The 25,503-nt window shown below is 42.8% G+C and overlaps 1 protein-coding gene and 1 pseudogene across 5 annotated transcripts in view; both read right to left on the bottom strand.

The window, feature by feature from the left end:
* Positions 1-10,144: 10,144 nt before the first annotated feature.
* The window catches only part of PTPRD (protein tyrosine phosphatase receptor type D), a 370,596-nt gene continuing 355,237 nt past the window's right edge, over positions 10,145-25,503 (bottom strand). For all 5 annotated transcript variants that reach the window (XM_088659060.1, XM_060268731.2, XM_035140525.3 and 2 more), the window contains 3 exons: positions 18,025-18,179; positions 16,853-16,988; positions 10,145-11,121 (listed from right to left, as the gene is read on the bottom strand). In XM_088659060.1, the coding sequence (XP_088515186.1) occupies positions 11,053-11,121; positions 16,853-16,988; positions 18,025-18,179 (360 nt within the window). In that variant the 3' untranslated portion in view covers positions 10,145-11,052. The remainder of the gene's footprint in view (positions 11,122-16,852; positions 16,989-18,024; positions 18,180-25,503) is intronic.
* On the bottom strand, positions 20,784-20,851 carry LOC148683439 (U6 spliceosomal RNA; annotated as a pseudogene).

Here is a 25,503-nt window from a genome sequence, read left to right as displayed (position 1 = left end):
CTGAACCCTGGCCTTAACAGATCAGATATAAACAGACTGGGAGTTATACTGAATAAATTAACACAAACACGCCGGGCATGTGCAAGGCACCATTTCTCTGCACTTGCACAAATGAGCTCCCCGTAGTTTGATTCCCCTTTTTTCATCCGGCAAAGGAAACTGTTGGGAGACAACTGAAAGCTTCTAAAAAGAATGAGTGCGGCAGGCCTCCTAAGCATTAAATTAGCCAAGGCCTACAAATACCACACCTACCAGATTCTTCTCGATCCTTGCTTGTCAGAAACATTCCATGGCGAGAGAGAACCGCGCAGATACTTTAATTAGCCAGTGTAAGACTTCAGTTTGCATTAGGGTTGATTTTGGCCTCTGGCATGGATTCATCTCCGGCGCATAAAAAAACCCTATGGGCCCGTCTAACAAAGCAAACCACACACACACCTCTCTCTCTAAGGAAATTACAATCAATTTCCCCTCTTAGCAATACAGGCAGAGAGCCAGACAGTTGCCAAAGCGCTTCAGAGATAAAATATCAATTTCCCATCTACTCGTCCAGCCCCTAGATCACAAAAGAAAGAAAGAAAGGCACAGGGGGAAGAGGAGGCAGAGTCACAAAAACACACAACTCGTCTCCGTATCGAGAGAGCAGCTTGGCAACAAATTCTTACTGCATTATCGAAAAAGCAGATTTTTGATGTAAGAGTTAAAACAACAACATTAAAACAGAATAAATAGGTTGTGTTTGGGGGTTGGGAGTCTTTGGTCCTCTTTACTGAATATTTACAAGGTAGTCATCATTGTGACAGGCAAGCGGGAACTGTGAACGAGAGAATGAAAAATGTTACCACCAGGATATCAGGGTGGGACACATCATTACTACTCTGTACACTGAGAAGTATTGGTTCCTCCTCCTTGGAGTCCCTAGCAAAGGCGCCCGGTGGAAGGACAGAAAATAAGTTTGCCTATACTTCCATGGGGTCTCCCAAAGCTGTACTCAATTTTTTTTTTCCTCATAGAAGAGATTGTCCTGCTAATATAACCCAGTGAATGATGGAAATAATGCTGAGATTGGGTAATTTATTTTTTCATCAAAAGCAATTGGTAGGTCTTGAGATAAGCCAGTAATTGCGTGGGAAGACCCGAAAGACACAGTTGACAGCAATATTAGTTTAAGATTATTGGCATAATTTTGACCACAACTTGATTGATTACAGAATGTGAGTGGTTTGCTTAGGCCTTGGTTCGACTAGCTGCACCTACACCTTCGGCAGGACAGCACTGACAACTGGATTCCGGCAGAGGTCAGTAAGGGTAAACATCCTGGGGGAGCATTGGTCCTACCGCAGACACAACCTCACCCCAACATGCTCCCAGGTGCTCTGTTGTGGCCCTAACCCCTGAAAGGGGAATCTAGGAGTCTAGGAGTCTTGGTAGACCACAAACTTGACATGAGTCAGCAGTGTGATGCAGCAGCTAAAAAAGCCAATGCAATTCTGGGCTGCATCAATAGGAGTATAGCATCTAGATCAAGGGAAGTAATAGTACCACTGTATTCTGCTCTGGTCAGACCTCACCTGGAGTACTGTGTCCAGTTCTGGGCACCACAGTTCAAGAAGGATACTGATAAGCTGGAACGTGTCCAGAAGAGGGCAACCAAAATGGTCAAAGGCCTGGAAACGATGCCTTATGAGGAACGGCTTAGGGAGCTGGGTATGTTTAGCCTGGAGAAGAGAAGGTTAAGGGGTGATATGATAGCCATGTTCAAATATATAAAAGGATGTCATATAGAGGAGGGAGAAAGGTTGATTTCTGCTGCTCCAGAGAAGCGGACACGGAGCAACGGATTCAAACTACAAGAAAGAAAATTCCACCTAAACATTAGGAAGAACTTCCTGACAGTAAGAGCTGTTCGGCAGTGGAATTTGCTGCCAAGGAGTGTGGTGGAGTCTCCTTCTTTGGAGGTCTTTAAGCAGAGGCTTGACAGCCATCTGTCAGGAATGCTTTGATGGTGTTTCCTTCTTGGCAGGGGGTTGGACTGGATGGCCCTTGTGGTCTCTTCCAACTCTATGATTCTATGATTCTATGACAAAAGCATGCCGAGCCCCTGGATTCCTTGAACGGAATACCCTATCACACATTGGGAGGGGCAGGTGTGACAACCTCCCCTCCACTGCTCCTTGAACCAATGCCTAACCGCCAAAGTGTACAAAGTTATGACGATTTGCTGCACGGCAGGCGAAACCCAAGAGGTACCAGCCAATCAGCCAAATGGGAAAATTCCTACCGGGCCCCTGCCCCCAAAGCAGACGACCCATAGGTCCCCCGGCTGCAAATGCAATGCAACCCCATTGGCCAGAATTACCTCAGCAACCGAGGGACCCGATCGGGTTGTTGTGGCTATCCAAACGATCCCACCCACACAAACGGTGAGGTCAGTCTTGGTGATCTCACTGCAACACGTTGCCTTCCATGATGAGGAAATGATTTGTCAGGAACGGCGACTAAGTCATGCAGCTTTACCTGGGGCATGGTAAATGTTAGCACAAAGTACATAACGGAAATGAGGTTGAAATTTGGGTATTTATTTATCACTATATACAGTAGTCTTCAGATTGAACTGTAAAAGCCAGTATTCTCTGATGATCTGTCTTTCTGTCTATCTATACATACTGGGCCTGAACCTGTACTAGAGGGCCCTGGTTGCCATATGTCCTCTTTTTCCAGGACACATCCTCTTTTTCACGGGTGTCAGGGGCTGGACTGAGGAAGAATGGTGGGAACCGCCCTCCCCTCTTCCAGCACCTTCCCGAGAAGAGGAGGAGAGTATAGACTTAGAACAGTGGTTTGCAGAAGGTCGTAGTTCGGAGGTGGAGGAGGAGGGGAGAGACAGCTAACAGACTCTTGAAAGCCTTCCTGACCCCCACCCCACCCCTCTCCCAGAACAAGGCATGCCTTGAGAGTAACAGAACAGAAAGCTCAGCGGCAGAAAGCACAGATCCGTTGTCGCAGGGGTGACATAGAATAGGAGGGACTGAGAGGGTGGGACTTTACTTGGAACAAAGTCATTCTCTAAGAGAAACCACATTCCTTCGTCTCTCTCTGTGAATATTGAACAAACTACTTGGTAAGAACTCTTCTGGTTTATCTGCTTCTTGGCATCCCACCGTGGGAAGGATAGGATTTCCTGAAACCTTGACAAGGGGTAGAGTCATCATAGCGAATGAAGTCAGCAAATGTCTCCTCTTTTTCTCTCTTCAAAACATTGCAACCCTACAATGATTGCAGGGTTTTGGATGTGGGGCAACTTCCATGGAATCTTCTTCCTTTCGGGGGTGTGTGTGTGTTCCTTCTATCTTTTCAATTCTATGATTCCCTCTCCCTCCATAGGATTGCTCTACCCATTCTCCATCTGTAATATGGCACCAAAGGTGCGCACCATACCTATTGGTTGTGAGCTTTCTTGAGATATAAAGCTGGTAAAGCACTTTGCACATTATTCCTACAGAGATACTTTTTTTATAACAAGGGTCTTAATGGTTTGGGGAAACGGTAGCAGGTGCAAACTAACTTAAAAGATTTACCTTGCAGATTCACTGACATCGTTGAATGTATTCTGCCCTGTTGTTATTGGCAAGGGCCCCTGTTTTTTCTGCAATAATAACAGAAGGGCTTTTAAAATTATATTCTGCTGACACAAGCCAGTTGCATACATTGAAGTGGGCAGCGCGGAGAGTTTTAAAAGCATCCTGTTTACAGGCCTGATGCAAAATGATCACCGTTCATTACACTGCCCCATTTGCAAGGTGCTTTTGGGCTCATCTGCGAAAGCCAGACAGCACAGATCTGACCTTGCATCTTCAGTCATTGCTATTAGACATTGAGTATGCTTCTGACAATTGCTAGCACTGGCCATTGCGAGAGAGACGGGAGGCACAGTTTAGCATTTGCCAGGCAGGGGAATGCAGGCTTGAGTGGGATCTTAATAGACAATGTTTGAAACTTTTTTTCCCATTTTTAGAAAACCACACTATTACTCGAGATCAATGAATTCAGCATACCAAAATAAAATTCCTGCGCTCTTAATGACGAAACGTAGTTATAATGTTTAGAGCACTGAGAATCATTTTCATGCATTTTAGCAACCCTCCTGTGTGAACAAAAGGAGTGTTGCAATACATTAAAAGGGTCCCTGGTTTCTGAGTAGTTGGTGATAGTTGTTGTTGATGATAATACAAGTGCCATGTTGAGTTTGGTGTCCAACCCTCAATTTTGTATGAAAAGTTAACTCAGCTATTTGGTACAGCTGTGAAGTAAACAGTACAATGTTTATCCACTCAAGACAGAACAAGGATCATAATGTTTATTCGCTCAGGACAGAACAATGCAGTATATTTGCATTCTCCCTCCATACGTTTTTGATACTTGAGAAGCAGGCAGTCACGTTTTCGCCTGAATTTCCTGCAAGAGATAGCAGCTGTGGAGTTTATTTCGTATCCTATGCCGTGTTCCCATTGGTCATCAATTGTGGTGAGGGGGGTTGTAGTGCCTTGGAGCAGTATTTTCCATATTGTAGATGCTACCCCTTTGCTGTGTCTCTGCTAGGAGTTTTTCAAAGTTAGTAAGTGACCCGATGGCTGCTGTTTTTGTTACTGCGTTGTTTTAGGAGGTGTGTATTTGGTGGCAGGTCATCCAGGGTATTTGAGTATCCCCTGGGAACCAACCAAAGACCTCTGGGTGTAGGGTGGTGTATAAGTTTAATAAATAATAATATTAAATTGATTCCTCTTCATGCAGGGAGCCCATTGCAATCAGATCTCTAAGCTTCCCCCACCTCCCGGCGTGGGCAAAGCTATGCCATGCTCCACTCTGGTTGGTCATTTCGCAGTCACTCGGACCCTAAAGCCTATTTGTTAGAAGCCGCCCAGAGTGGCTGGCGAAACTCAGCCAGATGGGCGGGGTATAAATAAATAAATAAACAAACAAACAACAACAACAACACTTGTAATGCACTATAAACTAAGGTAAAAATGGATTGTTTTTAAGAAAAATAGAGAAAATCTAGGATGCATTTGAAAAAGATTGAAAATGGAAAGCATGAAAGGGTGGAGGGAAGTCTAAGGATTCAGTATTCCTAAATGTTGATGATGGCTAATGTTTGAATTTAAATGTGTAGCGTAAAACTGAATAAAAAAAGATTATAAATAAATAAATGAAAGACGTTTAAGACATCTAGTTAATTGGATCCTCTTCAAGGAAGGTACGCATTGTGCTCAGGGCCCCAGGCATCTCCCACCTCCTGGTGTGGGCAGGGCTATGCCCTGCTCCACTCTGGTTGGTCGTTTTGCGGTCAATTGGTCTCTAAAGCCAATGGCTTGCCTTGGGGCGTAGCCGCGAAACACTATTTAATCCTCGCACGATGTTTGCTGGACCTCTTTGCCTTTGCGCAGCGGATCACCCCCATCCCCCTTTATCTGATGCGTTGGCCTTCCTATGGACATTGTTGGTTGCCTGTTTTGCAAGGGGGGCCTGGTAGGATTCCCCCCCCCCATCTGGCAGATTGGCAGAGCCATTTGGTTTTCGCCTAGCAATCGTCACAACTTTGTAAGGTTTGGCGATTAGGCATTGGATCAGCAATGTGTGGGGCGGGGAGGTGAAGCCATCACCTACCCCTCCAAGCCCAAGGGTATTCCATTGAGGGAATCTGGGGTGGGCCTGGGTCTTGTCCGAAACCCCGCGGTAGGGGCTAGGGCCATACCAGGACTCCACGGGGGCACCAGAGGGAGCTCGAGTCGGTCGGCATCGGCGGGGCTCCCTCTGGCAGTGTTTCACTGTGATGAGGGTGGGAGTCTGATATGGTTTGGATGATTCCAATACCTAAGCCAATACCACTCACATTCTGTATTCCATAAAGTTGTGGCCTAAATTTTGCCCAATAACTTAAATTAAAATCCCATGATTTCAGATACATCCCTTCAGGGTGTATCTGAAGAAGTGTGCATGCACACGAAAGCTCATACCAAAATATAAACATAGTTGGTCTTTAAGGTGCTACTGAAGGAATTTTTTTATTTTAAAATCCCATGTCACTGTGTCTTCATTTATGGGCAGGGAGCCTTTACCTGCCCTGTTTGGAGAATGAATGCAGGATTCTGCACAGAGAGGAAGAGATCCAGCATGGACCTCTAGCCGTTTTCAAATTAATTCCACACACAAACATACTGTATTTTTCGCTCCATAAGACACACTTATTTCCCCCTTAAAAATAAGGGGAAATGTCTGTGCGTCTTATGGAACGAATGTGTGGTCGATTGCTGGCTCCCTTTCCGGCGCCGGCCCCTTGCACAGGCCTCCATTGCTGAATGTTCTGCAGACGAAGGCTGTTTGTTTCCCCAGCGACATGTGACTGGCTGATTAGATTATCTGTCTGGAAACTCTAGAGATGGTTCCCCTTTCCTTTCCTAAAGAAGCTGTAGAACTGTGAGTTGAACCCCATAAAAACAGAATTTTTTCCCTTTGCAAAGTAAGCTCAAAAACTTCGAGCTGATTTTTTTTTTAAAAAAAGGGTTTTTTCCCCTTTGCAAAAGAAGCTGCAAAACTTTGAGCTGATCCTCAAAAAAAATGGGGCTTTCCCCCTTTCCTCCTCTAAAAACTAGGTGTGTCTTCTGGTCAGATGCACCTTATGGAGCGAGAAATACGATGCTTGGTTTGCTAGTGCAAACAGTATGGTCCTGGTGTGGGATTCTCCCCCCCCTCCCCATTTGACAGAAGGAGAGACTTGAAAGGCTAAAAAGAAATGTTTTTTTATTGTTATTTCAGAAAGCAAGGCTTAAGAAAAGACAACCAGGGCTGCATAACACTGACATTTTTATTAGAATTCTTTTGTAACAAATGGAACTTGTGTCAGCAAATAACTGATTTTCATACAGACTTTCTTTCGCCACCAATGTAACGAAGTAAGAAAATAAAAAGCACGCCTTTCATTCTGTAAAACATTTACGCGTACTACTAATTAGAGGTAATTGTATTTTTTTTTCAACAAGCCATTTTACAAGGTAAATTTTTTTATTTCGATTTTTTTGTTTTTGTTTTCAGTCTAGGCATCCAAAACGAGAGCAAAGAACACAACTTGTATTATCTTTGTAAAGACACTCCAAGCTCGAATGGCAAAGCCACGTAACAAGATGGATGACGGGAGCTGCAGCCTTCTGATATTCTGTTGGGAGTATCAGGGCACTCGAAAAAACGAAAACGAAAAGAGAGATCACAAAACCATAAAAGGAGCCGGGGAGAAAAATAATAACAACGAGGGGGAGGGAACTTGCATTTTGTTGTTGCCCCTGCAAACGCCCTCCCCCCCTTTTAAACATGTTTTGTGTTATTTACATACACACAAGTGGATTTTCATAAGCAGTTTCCTTACAGATGGGTTCAAGTAATAATACTATTGGGTGTAGAATCATTAGGGCAGTGCATAGTACAAAGGTATAGAAAGTGCAAGTCTCCCTAGAGTAACCCCTTCCTTCCCCCAGCCATCCTCGCCAACGTCTAACCATGCAAACCAGGTTTTTTTTCTTTCTTTTTTTTATTAAAAAAAGAGCTAAAATAAAAGTTCTGTACAAATAATTTTTTCATATATTTTGCGTATTTCTCCATTGTTAACTAATTACAAAATTATACATAACTACACATACATAGGTAAATAATAGCACCGTACTGGTTATGCTGATGAAACCGAATTCTGAGCTTGGTAAATGGCAGATAATGACACCTACTAATTAAAGAAAGAGAGAGAGAGAGAGAGAGAGAGAGAGAGAGAGATCACTGCACAGCAAAGATACAGAAAATGGAATGCACATCAATGATTTGGAGAGAGTTCCTCGTTAGAAGCAACTCCTGAATAGCAGTTTTGACGGGAATATGTGCGGCTATTTCTTCCTCTTCTTGTCACGTGAAAATGTTCACCCCTCACTCACTAGTGATTTCATACAACGCTTTTCTTGAGTAAATCAAATGATTTGTTTTTGTTTTTTGCAGAAAAAAGACCAATTGTTTTCATGAGCAATCGGCCTGCCTGGTGTATGTCTGCACATGGATTTTATTTTCTTTATGCTCTTCTGTGTGTACATACTGACCTCACAAGCCACATGACACACACACCCCATGCGCAGTCTGCAGTGACCACAGAGCAAGGACGCACTTGAGCCCCATGCAAAATGGGGTCGGCGGCATTCTGTCACGCACTACCAATCTTGCACTTCCAATACAGAACACAGAAGGTTCCTGTGCAGACATGGCTTTCCTCTATGCTTCTAAAATGTAGCATTTTTTCCCCACTGGGAGTGTCTGAAAACCGGGTACTTTTGGCTAAAAGCATGAGTTCGCTGCATAATCTGGCACTTTAAAAAAATACTATTTCGACAGAAACAAATCAAAAAACAAAATGAAACATATAGTGCACATTCTTCTCTGATTCTGATGTAAGTTAGAGAATCTCATTCTGAGGTAGCCTTCTATAATACTTTATTATTATTATTAATTATTAATTATTATTATACATATATATGTTTAATTCCCCCCCCCCCATTTTTGCATTTTTATATATAAAAGTGCTCAAATAGAATGCTTTCTAGTGTTTGGTCTTTTAATATATTTATTTCTGGTAGTGATAGGAAAAATGGAAAAAGAGAGAGAGAAAATTCTAAGTCAAGATCAATTAATCACTTCCTTGGTGATCCTATTTTTTTTTTAAAAAAACCACATTTAAAACAATTCTTTTGATATTTATGTTCCAACATGGTGCTAGGCTGAACCCAGACCATTGCAAGAGCAAATGGCTTCCATTATAGTGCCTCCAAATGTTTTGTACCGTCCACAAAGTAGGGGGGGGTCCACATATAATCTTCCTTACATTTATGCCCTCCGTCCGCTTGCCTGACCCAGCTTATCTCAGGAGGCCTTTTAGCCTGAGTAAAGTGAACATGCTTTGGCCTCCAGTGAAAATTCGTGGGCATGGATATGAATCAAGATCCATTCTAATCGCTGCTCCGATGTGTGTTAAGGGGTATCTATCTACCTTCTCTTTTCAGCACGGTGCTACTGGCTTCGGATAACCAATGCAATGGATATGAAAACAGATTTGGATAAACAGCCCCTGGCTACCCAACTGCTTGGGATAAACATGGATTAATATTTAACACCAGGAATGCATATTCTTAAAAGACCTCTTTGTACATGTGTTGAAAAGCTAATGCTTTTTAATCGAAGAAAAGGTTGGGGGGGGGGGAGTGACACAGAGAAATGTGAGTTCAACTAATGCAAATACAGACGAAACAAAACTCGAAGAAATGCTATCAAAATAGGCATCAAATATAAGGCACTCTAAATGTAAAAATTAAAATTAAAAAAAAAACCCTCAGCATTTTCCATTAATGCTGTACGCCACAAAAAGAGTTCTGATTCAACAGAGCAACATGAGTTTGGCTTTGCCCCATTATACATCGTCAATGCACATGTCCTACCGTATACTATAGACAATTATACAAGTGAATACATTTTTAAAACATCTTGACAACTATTATATTACAACATTCTCCCCTCCTAAGGGAATATGCACTGACCTTTCCCACATGCACACTTCCTATATTTAGTATGGTTTGTTTATTGCACTAAGGTGTTACACTAAGATGTTTTTGTATGTGTGAGATGCGTGTACATATGATTTCCATCCTTTTTTTCTCCTTTTTTTTGGGGGGGGGGGTAGGACTGAGTTTCAAGTATCACTGATGTGCATTCCTCATTTCCCCTGGAAAACAGACAACAAAACAAAAAGCCTTCAGAGCAAAACAATGAGATGCAGACATGTTCAGAAATATTGTATGGACTAAATGTAGCATTTTGGATTCCCCTCCCTTCCTCCACTGCTTCAATGAATCCAAGTCATGGAAGAACTGATATGCGATATATGCATTTCTGTCTATCTATCTACGTGCATAATTGTAGATTGATAGAGAGACAATAATAGAGATATACATATATTTATAGATATAAAGAGAAAGGTGTGTGTGTGTGTGTGTGTGTGTGTTAATAGCAGCTTTATACTTTGCGCTTCCCTGTTGATTCCAAAAGAAACAAAAAACAAAACCTTCCATATGTATATTAACTGATTTATATTTCATATTGTTTTTAATAATAATAATAAATCAAAATGTAAAAGCAATTATCTAAATGAGAATGTGGTCCTGGAGATAAATATAGGGCTGCACAAAAATGTGCAAATTTTCAAATTATTTAACATTTCTACAGCGAGATATTACAGGTAACAGTTCTACAGCGTAAAAAAATCTACAATTCTGAAACAAACAAACAAAATGAACGGTTATGCAACTTTTTTTCCTCCAAATTCACTTCATTGAATGATAAACCTTTGTTTAAAAAAAAGAAAAGGAAAAGAGTTTACACAGTTAAAAATGAAGCACAGGTCAGCAGTATCTTTACAATACTAAAAAACTAAATCAAGGACTTTCTTTTTAAACATTCGCCCTTTCCCCTCCCACCCCCCCCAAAGTGTTATTCATGAGCAATATGGTAGGAAGGGGAGATGTTGAAGCAAAAGAGTTTGTCTTTTTTCAGAGCAGCCAGGTACTGGCCCTTTGACAAACATCTCGCACTGAATTGCAGGACTCCCAAGTTCCACGTTGTTAACTATCATGCAATCCTGAACAAGATGATGGTTCTTTGCAGAATTTGCTCTTCCCTTTAACTTCAACCAAAGCCGAATCCTTGAGGTCTCTGTAAAATGAAATCCTTCAGATGCCTCAATCAGTCTGGATTCTTTTTATTATGTTTCTGGATAAGGTTTATTGAACTGTGAATTTGTTGGTCCACCTGGAACAGTTTCCTGTTTGTTTGTTTGTTTTCCTTTTAATATTTCCCCACTAATTGGTCTTTAGTTAGGAGTTAAGAAGTACTTCTCAAGCACACGGTATGGCTCAGAAGAGGCTCTCTGGATCTTAAAGGGCCTGCAGTTAAAAATCCAGGATGGTCGGGGATTTTGTTTTACGTTGCATAGTGATCAAAGCTGCCCAGGTATTCTAGTGCGGCTCGATAGCAGAACTGATATTGATCCTTGGGGGAGAAAGAGAGAAAGAGAAGTTAAGAGAAATCCTTTTGCTGCTTTCTGGTTATAACACCGCCAATTTCTTACCCGTGAATGGTTAGCAGAACTGGAGACGGTTGTGAGACATGCTGCTCTCCCTTCTGGGGAGAAGTTCTTTGCTCCTTTATCTTGCCAGCTTTAACCATTGCTTCATGTAACTTCTACACATATATTAACCGGAACACCTACACCTTATCCAGGTTTTGGCACCAGTTGTGCTTCCCTAGCAAACCTGGGGTTCTTGGCATGTGTACCTGTACAATAATATTGCTACAATTTCTGATGCGGCTTGTATGGATAAGAGAAAATAAGCAAAACACCAGGAAGCTCAACAAGAACTTTTGTTTCCTGCAAATAAAAGATTGGTTGGAGGATAGATGGCGGCTAACAGATTGAGGTTGAATCCTGACAAGACAGAAGTACTGTTTTTTTGGGGACAGGAGGCGGGCAGGTGTGGATGACTCCCTGGTCCTCAGTGGGGTAACTGTGCCCCTGAAGGACCAGGTGCGCAGCCTGGGAGTCATTTTGGACTCACAGCTGTCCATGGAGGCGCAGGTCAATTCTGTGTCCAGGGCGGCTATCTACCAGCTCCATCTGGTACGCAGGCTGAGACCCTACCTGCCTGCAGACTGTCTCGCCAGAGTGGTGCATGCTCTGGTTATCTCCTGCTTGGACTACTGCAATGCGCTCTACGTGGGGCTACCTTTGAAGGTGATCCGGAAACTGCAATTAATCCAGAATGCGGCAGCTAGACTAGTGACTGGGAGCAGCCGCCAAGACCACATAACACTGGTCTTGAAAGACCTGCATTGGCTCCCAGTACGTTTCTGAGCACAATTCAAAGTGTTGGTACTGACCTTTAAAGCTCTAAATGGCCTCGGTCCTGTATACCTGAAGGAGTGTCTCCACCCCCACCATTCAGCCCGGACACTGAGATCCAGCGCCGAGGGCCTTCTGGTGGTTCCCTCATTGCGAGAATCAGACAGAGGGCCTTCTCGGTAGTGGCACCCGCCCTGTGGAAGGCCCTCCCAGCAGATGTCAAGGCAATAAGCAACTATTTTACTTTTAGAAGACAACTGAAGGCGGCCCTGTTTAGGGAAGTTTTTAATGTTTGATGCTGTACTATTTTAAATATTCGGTTGGAAGCCACCCAGAGTGGCTGGGGAAACCCAGCCAGATGGGTGGGGTATAAATAATAATAATAATAATAATAATAATAATAATAATAATAATAATAATTCAGATATCTTACTGTGTTTAGTTCCAAGCCTGTATGGCTTTGCCAGAGAGGTCTTGGTAATTCTGGGTTCTTTGCAACAGGCTGGTGGCATGTGAGATCAGATGACCCTCTCTCCTGTGGACCCTGGACTTTTGAATTCCTTGCTTTCAGATGTCGAACTAGCCCCAATTTCGGGCATATCCAGAAGATATGGAGAGGCGCAGCTTTCTGCCCAGGCTTTCAGAAATACGGTGACTGCTCACTCTACTGTTACTGATTTTACTGGTTGTGCTGTCATTGTAGTTGTATGATATGATATTACTTTATGATTATGTAATCCACCCAGGGTATTTTAGTGAAGGGAGGGCAATAAGTGCACTTAATAAATGGCTACTGTTTCCTAAATCATTTATTGCTGCTTAAGTGCTTAGAAGAAACCCCATGTACCAGTTTCTGTTCCCATGGTAGTGGGGAGCAATATCCTGGTGCACCAAGAGCAGGCATAGGCAACTTTTGGCTCTTCAGATGTTTTGGAACTACAACTCCCATGATCCGTAGCCAACAGGGCCAGTGGTCAGGGATCATGGGAGTTGTAGTTCCAAAACATATGGAGAGCGAAGGTTGCCTATGCCTGACCAAGAGAAATTCTTGGAATGTAAGTTTCTCCAAAAAATAAATAAAAATTAAAAAATTAAAAAAATTCCGCAGTAACAAAGGTTTAAAGCAGGCATAGGCAAACTCGGCCCTCCAGATGTTTTGGGACTACAACTCCCACCATCCCTGACCAATGGGTCTGTTAACTAGGGATGATGGGAGTTGTAGTCCCAAAACATCTGGAGGGCCAGGTTTGCCTATGCCTGGTTTAAAGAGTATTAGCAATAATTTCTTGCACACTGTAATACCAGGACTGCTTTGCTATGGGGTTAATATATCCATGTTGCTTTGGAAAATGTGCAAATCAGGCCTAAGGTCTGTCTTAAATGGTGTTGTATTTTATTCCAAAGCTTGCTAGGAGCTGTGCTGAATGTTGTGGTACATAACTGTTCCACAAGTTTTTATATATGAAGGTCAAAGTACATCCATGATGAGGCAAAAGAAGACGAATTCTCAGTTTAAGAGAAGGAACGTCAAATCATCCAAAATGCAAACTTGCAAATTTTATTTTATATGTGAGTGTAAGTATTTGTTTCTAGGAACTAATGGGACATAAAGACATTTTTCATCTGCAATAATACTAGTAATAGAAAATAAATGGATTTTACTCTTGAGTTTTGTCTGAGTTATTAGGATCAGTGAGAGGGGAAATGGCCCAATTCCATTCTAAATAACTTTGTTTTAAAAGTTGTTAAAACTGTAGTGTTGGACTACAAGCCTGCAGTCAAAGATTTAGGAGCTATGTCCTAATCATTGTTTAAAACCCAGCACCCTGTGCTTACACCTGGCCTACAGACTCCCAAATCCATCCATTCTGAACTCCCAAATCCATCCATTCTGTCAGAGCTCCTCTCGTCCCTGGGAATGTAATGGGGCCCTTTATATGTCTAGCTGTCTTTTGTCAACAACAAATTGCTGCTTTAAGCCATTTGCACATGCGGACTGTAGGCACCCTATACAGTGGTACCTCGACTTATGAACGACTCGACAACTGAATTTTTCGACTTACGAATGGGGCAAATGGACGCACGCTTACGAATTTCTTGACATCCGAATGGAAACCGCGGCGGTTTTAGATAGGGATTTTTCGACTTAACGAATTTTTAGTTGGGGTTGCTTCGACTTGCGAATTTTTTCCGTTTCCGATGCATTCCTATGTGAAATTGCGTTTCCAATGGCGCTTTTCGACTTACGAATTTTTCGACCTACGATGGTGCCTTCCGAACGGATTAAATTCATAAGTCGAGGCACCACTGTATATCGAAATGAGAAAACCAGTGATATTTTAGGGAGCAGGCTAGCAGGCAGGGTCCATGACTTACATCATAGGAGCCTACACAACACAAACACTGTTGCAAATGTATGTAGGTTTTATTTTATTTGTTTTTTTATCTTATATTTTGGAAATGTACATCCAGGTTTTTTTCCTTTAATTTTTTGGGAGGCCTCCAAGAGAGTGGGGCCCTAAGCTATAGCTTGTTTAGCTTAGACGTAAATCTGGCACTGTGTGCTTGCCCAAACTGTAGTTTACTGTGTTTGCAGCTGTTTGCATTCCCAGTTAATCTGCGCAGACCTCAAACAGCACCAACCTCAATGCTTTTGCCCCGTAAAATTGGGTTTTACCAGATTTCCTTCCCATCCTCTTTCTAAGAACTGTCCTTCAAAGTGCATCTTTTTCCACAACCCTCTTCCTCCATCCCCTTTCCCAGGATGGGCAGGCTCCTCTTTCCACCCAAGGTTATACTTGTGGGGCTCTGTCCAGCAATCTTATTTTCAGTGCTAGAGCTGAACCCTGAGAACATATACACTCTCTCCCCCCCCACAAACAGAGTGTCTTCTAGGTTCCTCCTCTCACTCCCTCTTTTCCAGCTCCAGTTCCAGGGTCAAATGAGTTCTCCTGAAGAAAGGCAATAGCTGCTTGGCAGGACTTTTGATTGTCCATTCCATTCTTTCTCTCTTTCTGTGGCTGAGAAAGGGAGAGGAGCCAGCAATGGCTTTTTATAAGGGGGCCGAATAAATGGGGAGGCTTCTGGGAGAGCAGTAAGAGAATATCAAGAGGATGTTTTTTATTTAATTTTTTAAAACTCTCTCTCTTTCTCACACACAGAAAAACAACCAACAATCTTCTCTTTTGCTACTACTACCAGTCACTAGACTGCAAGGAAATGCATTTTCAGCTGGATGAATGGGTCTCTGCAATGGATGTCGTGTGTGTGTGTGTGTGTGTGTGTGTGTGTATGTGTGCGCACCTTTTGTGTTTTTAACTTCTTTTGCTATTTTTACTATGCATCACCTTGAGATCCTTGTGTGGAAAGCAATTCATTCCTACTAATTCATTAAATTTATTAGGCTTTTCTGCCATGGCAACTAAAAGTGACTTACAAAATGTTAAGAAAAACAAACAAACACATGCATACATTAAAACCAGCAAAAAAGGGGGGGATCCTACTAGATTAAAACAGCTCACCCATGAAAAAACACCTTGAATAGTTATAACCAAAGGCTTGATTAAAAGGAATATTTTTGCCTGGCACCTGATGAGCCTTCCTGGGGAGAGCATTCCACAAGGTATAACACATCTTTCTCCCCACTGCACTTCCTGCCTGATGCCCCACTGTTTGTGGCAAAGCTTCACTCTGCCACAAACAACATTCAGTTCAATGAAAATTAAGGGATATCCTAGGGCTTGCTGATCGGAAGGTCGGTAGTTAAAATCCCCGCGACGGGGTGAGCTCCCGTTGCTTGGTCCCAGCTCCTGCCAACCTAGCAGTTCGAAAGCACGTCAAAGTGCAGGTAGATAAATAGGTACCACTCCAGTGGGAAGGTAAATGGCGTTTCCGTGTGCTGCTCTGGTTTCGCCAGAAGCGGCTTAGTCATGCTGGCCACATGACCAAGAAAAACTGTCTGCGGACAAACACCAGCTCCCTCAGCCAGTAAAGCAAGATGAACTCCGCAACCCCAGAGTTTTGACCATTATTCTATAGCTACCAATGTGTGTATGTATCATAGAATCAGAGAACTGTAGAGTTGGAAGGGACCACAAGGGTCATCTAGTCCAACCCCTTGCAATGCAGGAATCTTTTGCCCAAAGTGGGGCTCAAACACACAACCTTGATTTATCCCAGACCCCCTATACAGTGGTACCTTGGTTTATGAACTTAATCTCTTCCGGAAGTCTGTTCTTAAACCAAGGTGTGCTTTCCCATAGCAGCGGGGGAATCAGTTTGCAAATGGAACGCACTCAACAGGAAGCGGAACATGTTGGTCAAAGTTGACCAACCAAAACACCTACTTCCGGGTATACAGTGTTCTTAATACAAGTTGTTCATAAACTAAGCTGTTCTTAAACCAAGGTACCACTGGATAGATAGATAGATAGATAGATAGATAGATAGATAGATAGAGTACAGGTGAAACTCGGAAAATTAGAATATCGTCGAAAAGTGCATTTATTTCAGTAATGCAACTTATTATTTTTTATTTTTATTTTAAGTTTTACAAATGCTTTCTTTTGGAAATTCCATAGTAATAAAACAAAAATAAACAAAATAAACAAAAATAAACATCGCTATTACATTTCATTAATTATATTCCATTTATAATTGACGCGCCTAACGACAAATAATTACAATTACAACAAATAAAGGCTTGACATATCTTGCTTTGCATGTCATGCATCTATCTCATATATTGGTTTCACCTTTTAAGTTGCATTACTGAAATAAATGCACTTTTCGACGATGTTCTAATTTTCCAAGTTTCACCTGTAGCTAGCTAGCTAGCTAGCTAGCTATAGAATAAGTGGAAGAATGACAAGTTATTCTTACCTCTGTCTGTACCATGGCTGGCCGTTGCGTCCTTAACATTTTGACAGTCTGGAAGATATCTACAACACCTTCGTATCTCATTCTTTCCAACACAATGCTCAGGGTTATGAACACTCCGGTCCTTCCAACACCAGCACTGAAGAAGGAAAAAAGGAAAGTGAATAATTTGGCTGACTGCTGAGCTGCAGAAACGGTATGTCATATGTGCAGACAAACCTTCGATGCTCCATAAATATCTTTACACGGCAGCTGTAGATTGCAAGGGGATCATTATTTGACAAGCTGAAATGTATTTGGAAATGAAGTGTTGGATATAGCGGAATGATTTGAAGGGATTCTTAGTTTTTAACCAAATACAGAAGGGCCATTAGAAATAGAAACCACAACACTTATAAATGTTTGTTCCAAACGTGTTCTTTCCAACAACAACAACAACAAAAGCAAGCTTGTTAGTCCAACTGCAATAGCGGGATAAAACTATTTTCATTAACATGGCAAAGTCCAAAGAATCAATGCAATAAAGGATTGGGATCATCTGGTTAAAATATTTGTTATGGGTTGCAGACCACAAGTTTATGCCACAGAGAAACAGCCCTTTCCTGGCTGCCAAATTGGGGGAATGGCCTGGCTGCTGTAGAAAATTGTAATGATGGCTGATGAAACTAGCGTATAACGACTGAAACACATAGGGATAAATTGAGAAATGGAAGCTCCTTCTACTTCATTTTTCTTGTACAATCTAGGAAAGCATTTGGTATACATAAAAATCTCCGGGATGGATTTTATTGCAGGAGGGGGCAATCTTATTATGAAAAGCAGCTCAGTATGATTATCGGTCCCATATTGTAGATGATGATGGTGATGATATTCATTCATTCATTCATTCATTCATTCATTCATTAATTCCCTGCTCATTTGGCTTGGTTTCCCCAGCCACTCTGGGCGGCTCCCAATAGAATATTAAAAACACGATAAAAACATCAAACATTAAAAACTTCCCCAAACAGATAGGAGAATGGGGTGACATTTGAACTTAGGACCTCCTGGATCACAGCACTATACAACTTCCACTCTCATTTGTTTCCACACACCCCACCCCAAATTACCATTCTGTCAAATCATTTCATCAGTTTTCATCTCATCAATGGCATCTGAGGGTGATTATTACTTACCTACAGTGAACCGAGATTGGCCCATCTTGCCCAAACTGCTCTTTTGTTTTATGAACTTGGCCTATGAAATCAATAAACCCTTCTCCTGACTTTGGCACTCCTTGTTCAGGCCAATCAGTGAACTGGAACTGCCTCACCGTCCGAGACTGGCCGTCCTTGAATGAAATATACACATATAGGATAAGCAACACAGTAAGGCAGAAAACAAGGTATTTTTTTTTGGGGGGGGGGGGCAAACCAGCGAAGGGAAAAATACTGTAACCCACAATGAGCAAAAGGAGTGAAGACACTTCTGAGACAATGCTGACGAGGCTCGTGTTTCCCTTGTCGTTTTGCACTTGGTAAAACCACACTGAGATAAGAATGCAATTTCATTGACCACAGTGATGCTCAAATTGCTCCCTGCATTGGAAAGGATGTTCTCTGACATTTAAATCCTGGAAAAACAGGGTCTTGAAGGGACAAGGAAACTGTGAGCTAGTTAAGTGGGAATTTCCCTTCTTTCTGGTGCAATGGAAGGCACTGCAGTGCCAACAAAATCCAAATTCTCTTTATAGCTAACTAAACGTCTCTGGCTTGGCTACTAGGCTCTTCTTCCTTAGCACTCTTTCAAATGTGTCTCTCTCTTTCCGTAGGAATGCCATCTGTAAAGCTGCATCTTTTGCAAAGGGTGACTGGAAAGTGCTCATTCATGTCTTCTAATCCCAACCAGTACCGGGTTGTGCTTGGGCCACCAGGTCCCGTCCCCACCTCAGTGTGGTGTGGCGTAGGTGTCCTGCGTCCCACTGAGGGTGACCCGGCCACACCATTTGCCAGGTGGCCAATCAGGGCACTGTGGGGGTGTGGCTAGGGCCAATTTAAACTGCGGTACAACTTTGGAAGCTTCTCTTTCAGCCTCACGCCGCGGATCTCCCGCCCTCCCACCCTCTTTTAGGTAGGGTCGCTGGCCTTGCTATGGACTTCGGTTGGTCGCCATTGAGGGGCCTGGTAGGACTTTTTCCACTTGGCAAATTGGCACCAGCCACTTGGCTTTCGCCTACCTCGTAGCAATTGTCACAATTTTGTAAGGTTTGGTGGTTAGGCATTGGAATAGCGATGTGGCCATCACCTGCCCCTCCATGCGTAAGGGTATTCCGTTAAAGGAATCCGGGGGTGTGGATCTCGTCCTAAGCCCGGGGAGGGGCTAGGGCCATGCCACGACCCCAGTGGGAACCCAGCGGGGCTTGAGTCGATCCACATCGGCGGAGCTCCCCCTACGGGTGGTTTACCCTTCCAGACTCCCTGCAAGGCGGGCAGGAGTCCAATATAGTCTGTTGATGCCAATGTCTAAGCCAATACCGCTCACATCCTTTAACCAATAAAGTTGTGGCCTAAATTTTGCCCATAACATTAACCTAAAATCTGTGACCTTGTGTCTTTATTCTCCTGGGGGGTGGCTTGGGGGTCTTGAAGCGCAAGTGCTCATTTATGTATTCTAATATCTACTAGTAAGTTGCTGGCCTATCTGGGTAGTAGCTAGCTGCCCTTCAAGCATAATGCATAGGACATGGAAATGGTGATGGAGCCAGTCTAAACCTCCATAGTATACACACCCCAAACTGTATGGCCCATGGCAAATTTGCAGAATGTGCCACTGTAGCTTCTTATTTTGCTCAGAAGCAAATGAAGAAACAAGAACGAACAAAACCTACTCTGTACATTGCGCGTGCACGCACACACACACACTGACTCACTGTCTCACTGTGTAAACTCAGGTCATTCAAGATAGTCTTGTGAATAAGCCCAAAAAAATTTCAGTGGTACCTCGGTTTAAGTACTCAATTGGTTCCGGGGAGCCATTTGCTCCCCGAAAAGTACTTAAGCCGAGTGGTGCTTCCACGCACATGCAAAGTGCCACTAGAGCGCTTCTGCGCATGCGCGGACCGCACAGATTGCTTCTGCACATGCGTGCTCCGTAGAACCTAGAAGTAAACACTTCCGGGTCTGCGGAGTACTCAAACCGAAAGTACTCAAACCGCAGCGGACGTAAACCGAGGTATGTCTGTACAAGCACACACAATGTTTGAGTCCTGCTACCCACACATACATAAGGTAATCATTTGATATATGTTGACAGCCTAAGAGTTAAACACAAAGAACCATCAACACTATGCTTCCAGTTTACTAAAGTTTAACTATCTGGTTGTTTGAAGGTGAGCTTTGCCTTTGTAACTGAAATGGTAAATCAAGAATTGAGTTCATGATGGTGCATTTTATGACATGGGCTGATTAAGACTGCCTTACATTTTTCACCCCCTAACCATGCCCACAACTGCAGTAGTTTTGGGTCTTCGTCTTCATTTCAGTGACCCAGAGATAAAATGTGCCAGAACCAATTTCACACCAAAATTAAGACACCCAGCTCTATGATTTCTGAAATTATCATTGGGGAGGGGGGAGGCATTATTTTTTATTAGTATTAGTTCAATTTTATACCACCCTTTCTCCAAAGTTCTCAGAGCGGTTTACAACATTAAGAACATAATTTATGCAGCTTAATCATAAAAACATAACACACAGCATAATAATACACAACATAATAGTAAAATAATCATAATTATAGCCCCCCTCCCATTTAACAGGCCATCAATTATTTAATGACCAAAGACCTGGGTAAAGAGGAATGTTTTCACCCGGCACAAAAAGACATGTAATGACGGCACCAGACGAGCCTCTCTGGGCTAGTGGTTATTGCAAGTGCTGCAAGAGAATGAACTATTTTGCGCAGGGGCCATGTTAACCTTCTCTGTATTGTTCCAGTTTTAGTATATGTGCTGCTGTCAAAAAAGGTTATTTATGTATGCCACTACTGTGGTCGGTGTTTTGTTAGCCCCAAAACGAGTGAGGTCCCAACTAAAGAAGAATGGCAACTTAAACTGATGGAATGTGTGCAGCTTGCAGACCTAACATATACAGTGGGACCTTGACTTACGAGCTCCTCGACATCTGACGTTTTCGACTTACGAAAGGGAAAAGTGGCCGCGCGCTTACGATTTTTCCGACATCCGAACGGAAAACCCGTTCGCGGCTAGATGCGGTTTCCTCGACTTACGAATTTTTCTGTTTCCAATGCATTCCTATGGGAAACCGCTTTTCCTATGGGAAACTCGACTTACGAAGTTTTCGACCTACGAGTGTGCATTCAGAATGGATTAAATTTGTAAGTCGAGGTCCCACTGTAGAATAAAAGAACAGGGAGAACATATGTTTAAAGAAGGTTGGAAAATGTTTATTGGATATATGGGGGAAATTGTGTACACTTGAAAACATTGGCAGCATTCAGATAAATTCAACGGTGTAAATAAGTTTTGATGGATGTAATAATGGAATGCTGATTGGTTTAGTTTATGTAAAATATGCAGGGATTTATGTTATGCAAAATGAGCCATGGGAAGAGAAGAAAGGAAATCATTGATATTTTAAGGCTGTCTAAATGAATATTCTAAAATGTAAAACAGAAAATTTAATAAAAATTATAGAAAACAAAGAGAATAAACTGTTTTGCATCTAGCACAAAACTCTTGCAGGCCTCAGTGCACATCACTGAAGGACCTGATCACAATTGTTGCGCTTGCTCGTTTTCGCACGTTGTCAATTTGTGTATGCTGCGACATTGAATAGAAGTGACACAAATTGAGCTATTGCTGCTAACCTTCATGCCTTCCGGATACCTCAGACTTCCTGAAAGTCTCTACTTTCCCGCCATGGTAAGAGAAACACAGCAGATGCCATGTCACTGTGCCTGTGAGCTATAACTGTACAGGAGAGCAGGAGACGGGAAGCTATTGCCAGATGCCAATCCCTTAAAACGGCACTTTTTTTGCAGAATGAAACCAATGAATAACCTCAATGATTATGGGAATTCTGTTACAGCAGCTTGGAAGCCGGAGGCAAGGGGTGGGGGTGGGGAATAATTATACCCCAACCAAAGCATTCAGCTATGATTGCTTTGACATGGAGGTGAATATAGGTTTCTTAAAATAATAAACCCAAACAAAATGATAACTTAGTTGATGCTATTCCTCGAGTAGGCTTTCGTTTTCTGTCCAATTCCACAGTACATCCTACAGCAATGATGTATGCAGGAGGAGGAGGTGTTGACAATCACCGAAATCAGCAATGCCCAATGAAAAATTATAGGCTTGGTTTACCCTGACGCAGACCTATAACACATCTTGTTCATCTTAAATATTTTAAATAGCAGAGACTTCTCTTTTGCCTGATTAAAGCACTCGGTGGCTAAGTAGTACAGTCATGTGGATAATTGTGAAAAGACACCGGAGCTACAGTGTTATTCAGTTTGTAGCATTCTGATGAGATGTTCTTGAACCAAGGAGTGCTTTTGCTTCGTTAAAAGTGCCTTTTACTTAAGAGGAAATAGCAGCAATTCACTTGAAGCGGACATGCAGCAAAGCTTGTGAAACCTGCAATGCCAGCAAGTTACTTCACAAATTGCAATCCTATTCTAACGTCACACTTTCGCTGCAAGCAACTGTGCCAGCAGAAATGTTTAGCGTCACAGGGTACTAATTTTTGTCAACTAAAAAAAGATCAATTGCATATGTCTCTCTTCTCAAGGTGTTTTGCGTTAATAATTTAGTGTCTACTAGTTACAGGTAGGTAGCCGTGTTGGTCTGAGTCGAAACAAAATAAAAAAATTCCTTCAGTAGCACCTTAAAGACCAACTAAGTTTTTATTTTGGTATGAGCTTTCGTGTGCATGCACACTTCGTCAGATACCTAGCTTTTGAGAAATTCCTACTAGCTTTTGAGAAATTCCAGCACTGTTATATCATGAAAGGCCAGAACAAATATCTATAAAAGACATTTCTATCTTGCTTTAATAACTTGCATGTTATTTAAGGCTGACACCAAAAAGACTGTGCGGTGGCAGTAAGCTACCCCAAAACCTGCCTAGAAATCGACTCTGCTCTTAGACTACTGGCATGACGAACAGTCTGTCTTGAAATTTAACGAGATGCTCATTTATGGCAGTCACTAAAGGAATGCCAAGAATATATTAACACCTTTAGATTGTATCCTCTGCAGCTACGAAGGAGTTTAGGCTTTTTAGTTACGTCTTCACTGGTCAGGCAAAGCAACAACAAAATATTGCTATTTTCATTGCACGCAAACACGCACACCTTGGGGCAGCTGTCTGATTAAAACAGTTAATTGAGTCCATTCTCTGTCTAACCCTAAGAACTAGGTGACCATCTGTGTTTCTATCTCTCCATAGATAAAATCAGATGCCTTTGAAAGAGGTTCACAGTGTAGAAAGTGTTTCTCACAGATATCATTGCTATAGAAGTGCCGTGTGCAGCTGCCCCATTTTGTTGACCCTGATCGTTAACACAGGATTCAAGTGCAAAGCAGAAAGTGGGAAGTAATCATGTGACACTTTACACTGTAATTCATACTGGAAGGTAGGAATAGTCCCTTCCGCCGTAGGAGGAGGGCAGATTGTGGCCTCCACGAGCACTCCACGTGAATGGGGAATGGATGCTTCCCCCCCGCCAGCCCATTGGCTTGCTCCCGGTCGTGGCGCTCCCTTGGCGCATCCAATCAGGACGTTCCAATTTAAGCAAGCCCGCGGCCGGGATATGGCCTCTCTTCTCCTGACCGCTAGCTGCTTCGTTTTTCCCGCCCACCCTCCCTTTAGGCAGGGCTGTTTTTTGACATTGCCTTTGAGGGGCCTGGTAGGAATTTGCCCACTTGGCAATTTGGCTCTGGCCTGGTGGTTTTCGCCTACCTCGTAGCAACTCGTCACAACTTTGGTTTTTGGCAGTAGGCATTGGATTATCTCTGAAAGGTTACAGGTGTGGGGGGGAGGTTGCTGCCATCACCTCCCCCAAAATGCCGAAGGGTACTCCCTTAAGGAGTCCGGGGGCATTGCCATGTCCGAAGCCGTGGTAGGTGAGGGCCTAAGGCACGCCCCCTGGCGGTGACCCCAGGGTGAGTTCCTAGTTGATCTGCATTGCAGGGCTCACCCAACGGTGGTTAACCCTTCACAGACTGCCAGCAGAGCGGACTGGAGTTGGATATAGACGGTTAGATCCAATGCCTAAGCCAATACCTCTCTACATCCGTAATCAAGAAAGTTGTGGCCTTCTACGCCCATTAACCTTATGCAATGTGTCCTGTGTCTTTATTTATTCCGGGGTGTGTGGGGGGTGGGGTGATCAGGGCATTGCCACACAAAACACAGAGCTACTTTCACCAATCTAGATTCTTCAGTTATTGTTTACGGCTCGCAACATTACATTGCTGTTGCCATTTTTAATGTGTGCAAAAAAGTAGTGAACACAGACATAATAAGAAGTATTGAGTTTCCTTTTTTCAAGTTGAGAGATGGGAATCCTGTTCCTATAGGTGTGCACAGCCTGACCCTATAGATCTGTGCATATAATGTCATGTGGTACTCACAGGTGATTGCTTTCACAAGTAACTCCTATAGCAACTGCAAAAGCCCTCGGAAATCCACAGTACACAAATGTCTGTTTCCTCTTCATGCTCAGTGTGAGAAACTGAGATACGAAAGCTGGGAGCTAAATGTCACTTTAAACCTAGGTTATGGGCGCAACAATGGAATGCCTAGGTCCGCTTTTTTTTTTTTGTAACAAGAATACAAAGTTGAAAATGAATGAACTGCAGCTAAAATATTATGTTCATTTCCCCCATAGTCTAGTCCTTCCCCTGCCCACCCCCCTAATATTTTTAAGAGGGTCTCTTCTCCAGTTTTCAGAGCATGGGCGTAGGCAGGGGGGCAGGAGGGGGCAGTTGCCCCCCCCCTAGAAGCAAAAAAATTAATGTATTTTACAGACCATAACCAGCACTTTTCCCCTCCAAAAACTGAAGTGGAAAGGGCTTTGCTTTAGCAAGAGCTGCTAAGTCTCCGCTTGCTGGGGGGGGGGGACACAGCAGTAACAAAAACACATCAAATAAATAAAGGAAAGTGGCTACCAGTAGTTAAGCAGTTAAGACAATGGAGCATATATCCCCAGGCAAGATTCGATAGCTGACCATTTCACCCTATTGTTCTTAAGTGGCAGTTGTTAATGGGCATTCAGGAGCATTAAGAGTTCTATTGGCGATTTAATGAGGGTGCAGACTCAGAGGATTCAATTTGAATAAGGTGGCTCTGCAAGGCTAAAAAGAAGTGAATAAGAAAGGGGGGGGGCTGTAGCTTTGACAGACACAGTGATGTTTATAAAAAGCATTGGTGTTCCAGTCTGCCCCTCCTCCTGCATCTGTATACTGTAAATCAGGGGTGGCCACCTCCCAAGAGACTCTGATCTACTCAGAGTTTAAAACTGGGGGTGATCTACCCCCTTTTGGGGGGTTCAGGTCAAAGCTGTTGAGTTTTTTTTTAAAGGAAGGGAAGCCCTGTTTTTTGGGGTTTAGGTCAAACTTGTTGAGCTTCTTTTAGGAGGGAGGCCCA

Source organism: Zootoca vivipara, chromosome 15, assembly GCF_965207765.1.
Source record: "Zootoca vivipara chromosome 15, rZooViv2.hap1.1, whole genome shotgun sequence".
NCBI classification, from domain to species: domain Eukaryota; kingdom Metazoa; phylum Chordata; class Lepidosauria; order Squamata; family Lacertidae; genus Zootoca; species Zootoca vivipara.
Note: the sequence above shows the minus strand (reverse complement) of the source record. Positions and strands in the feature narration are given on the sequence as shown.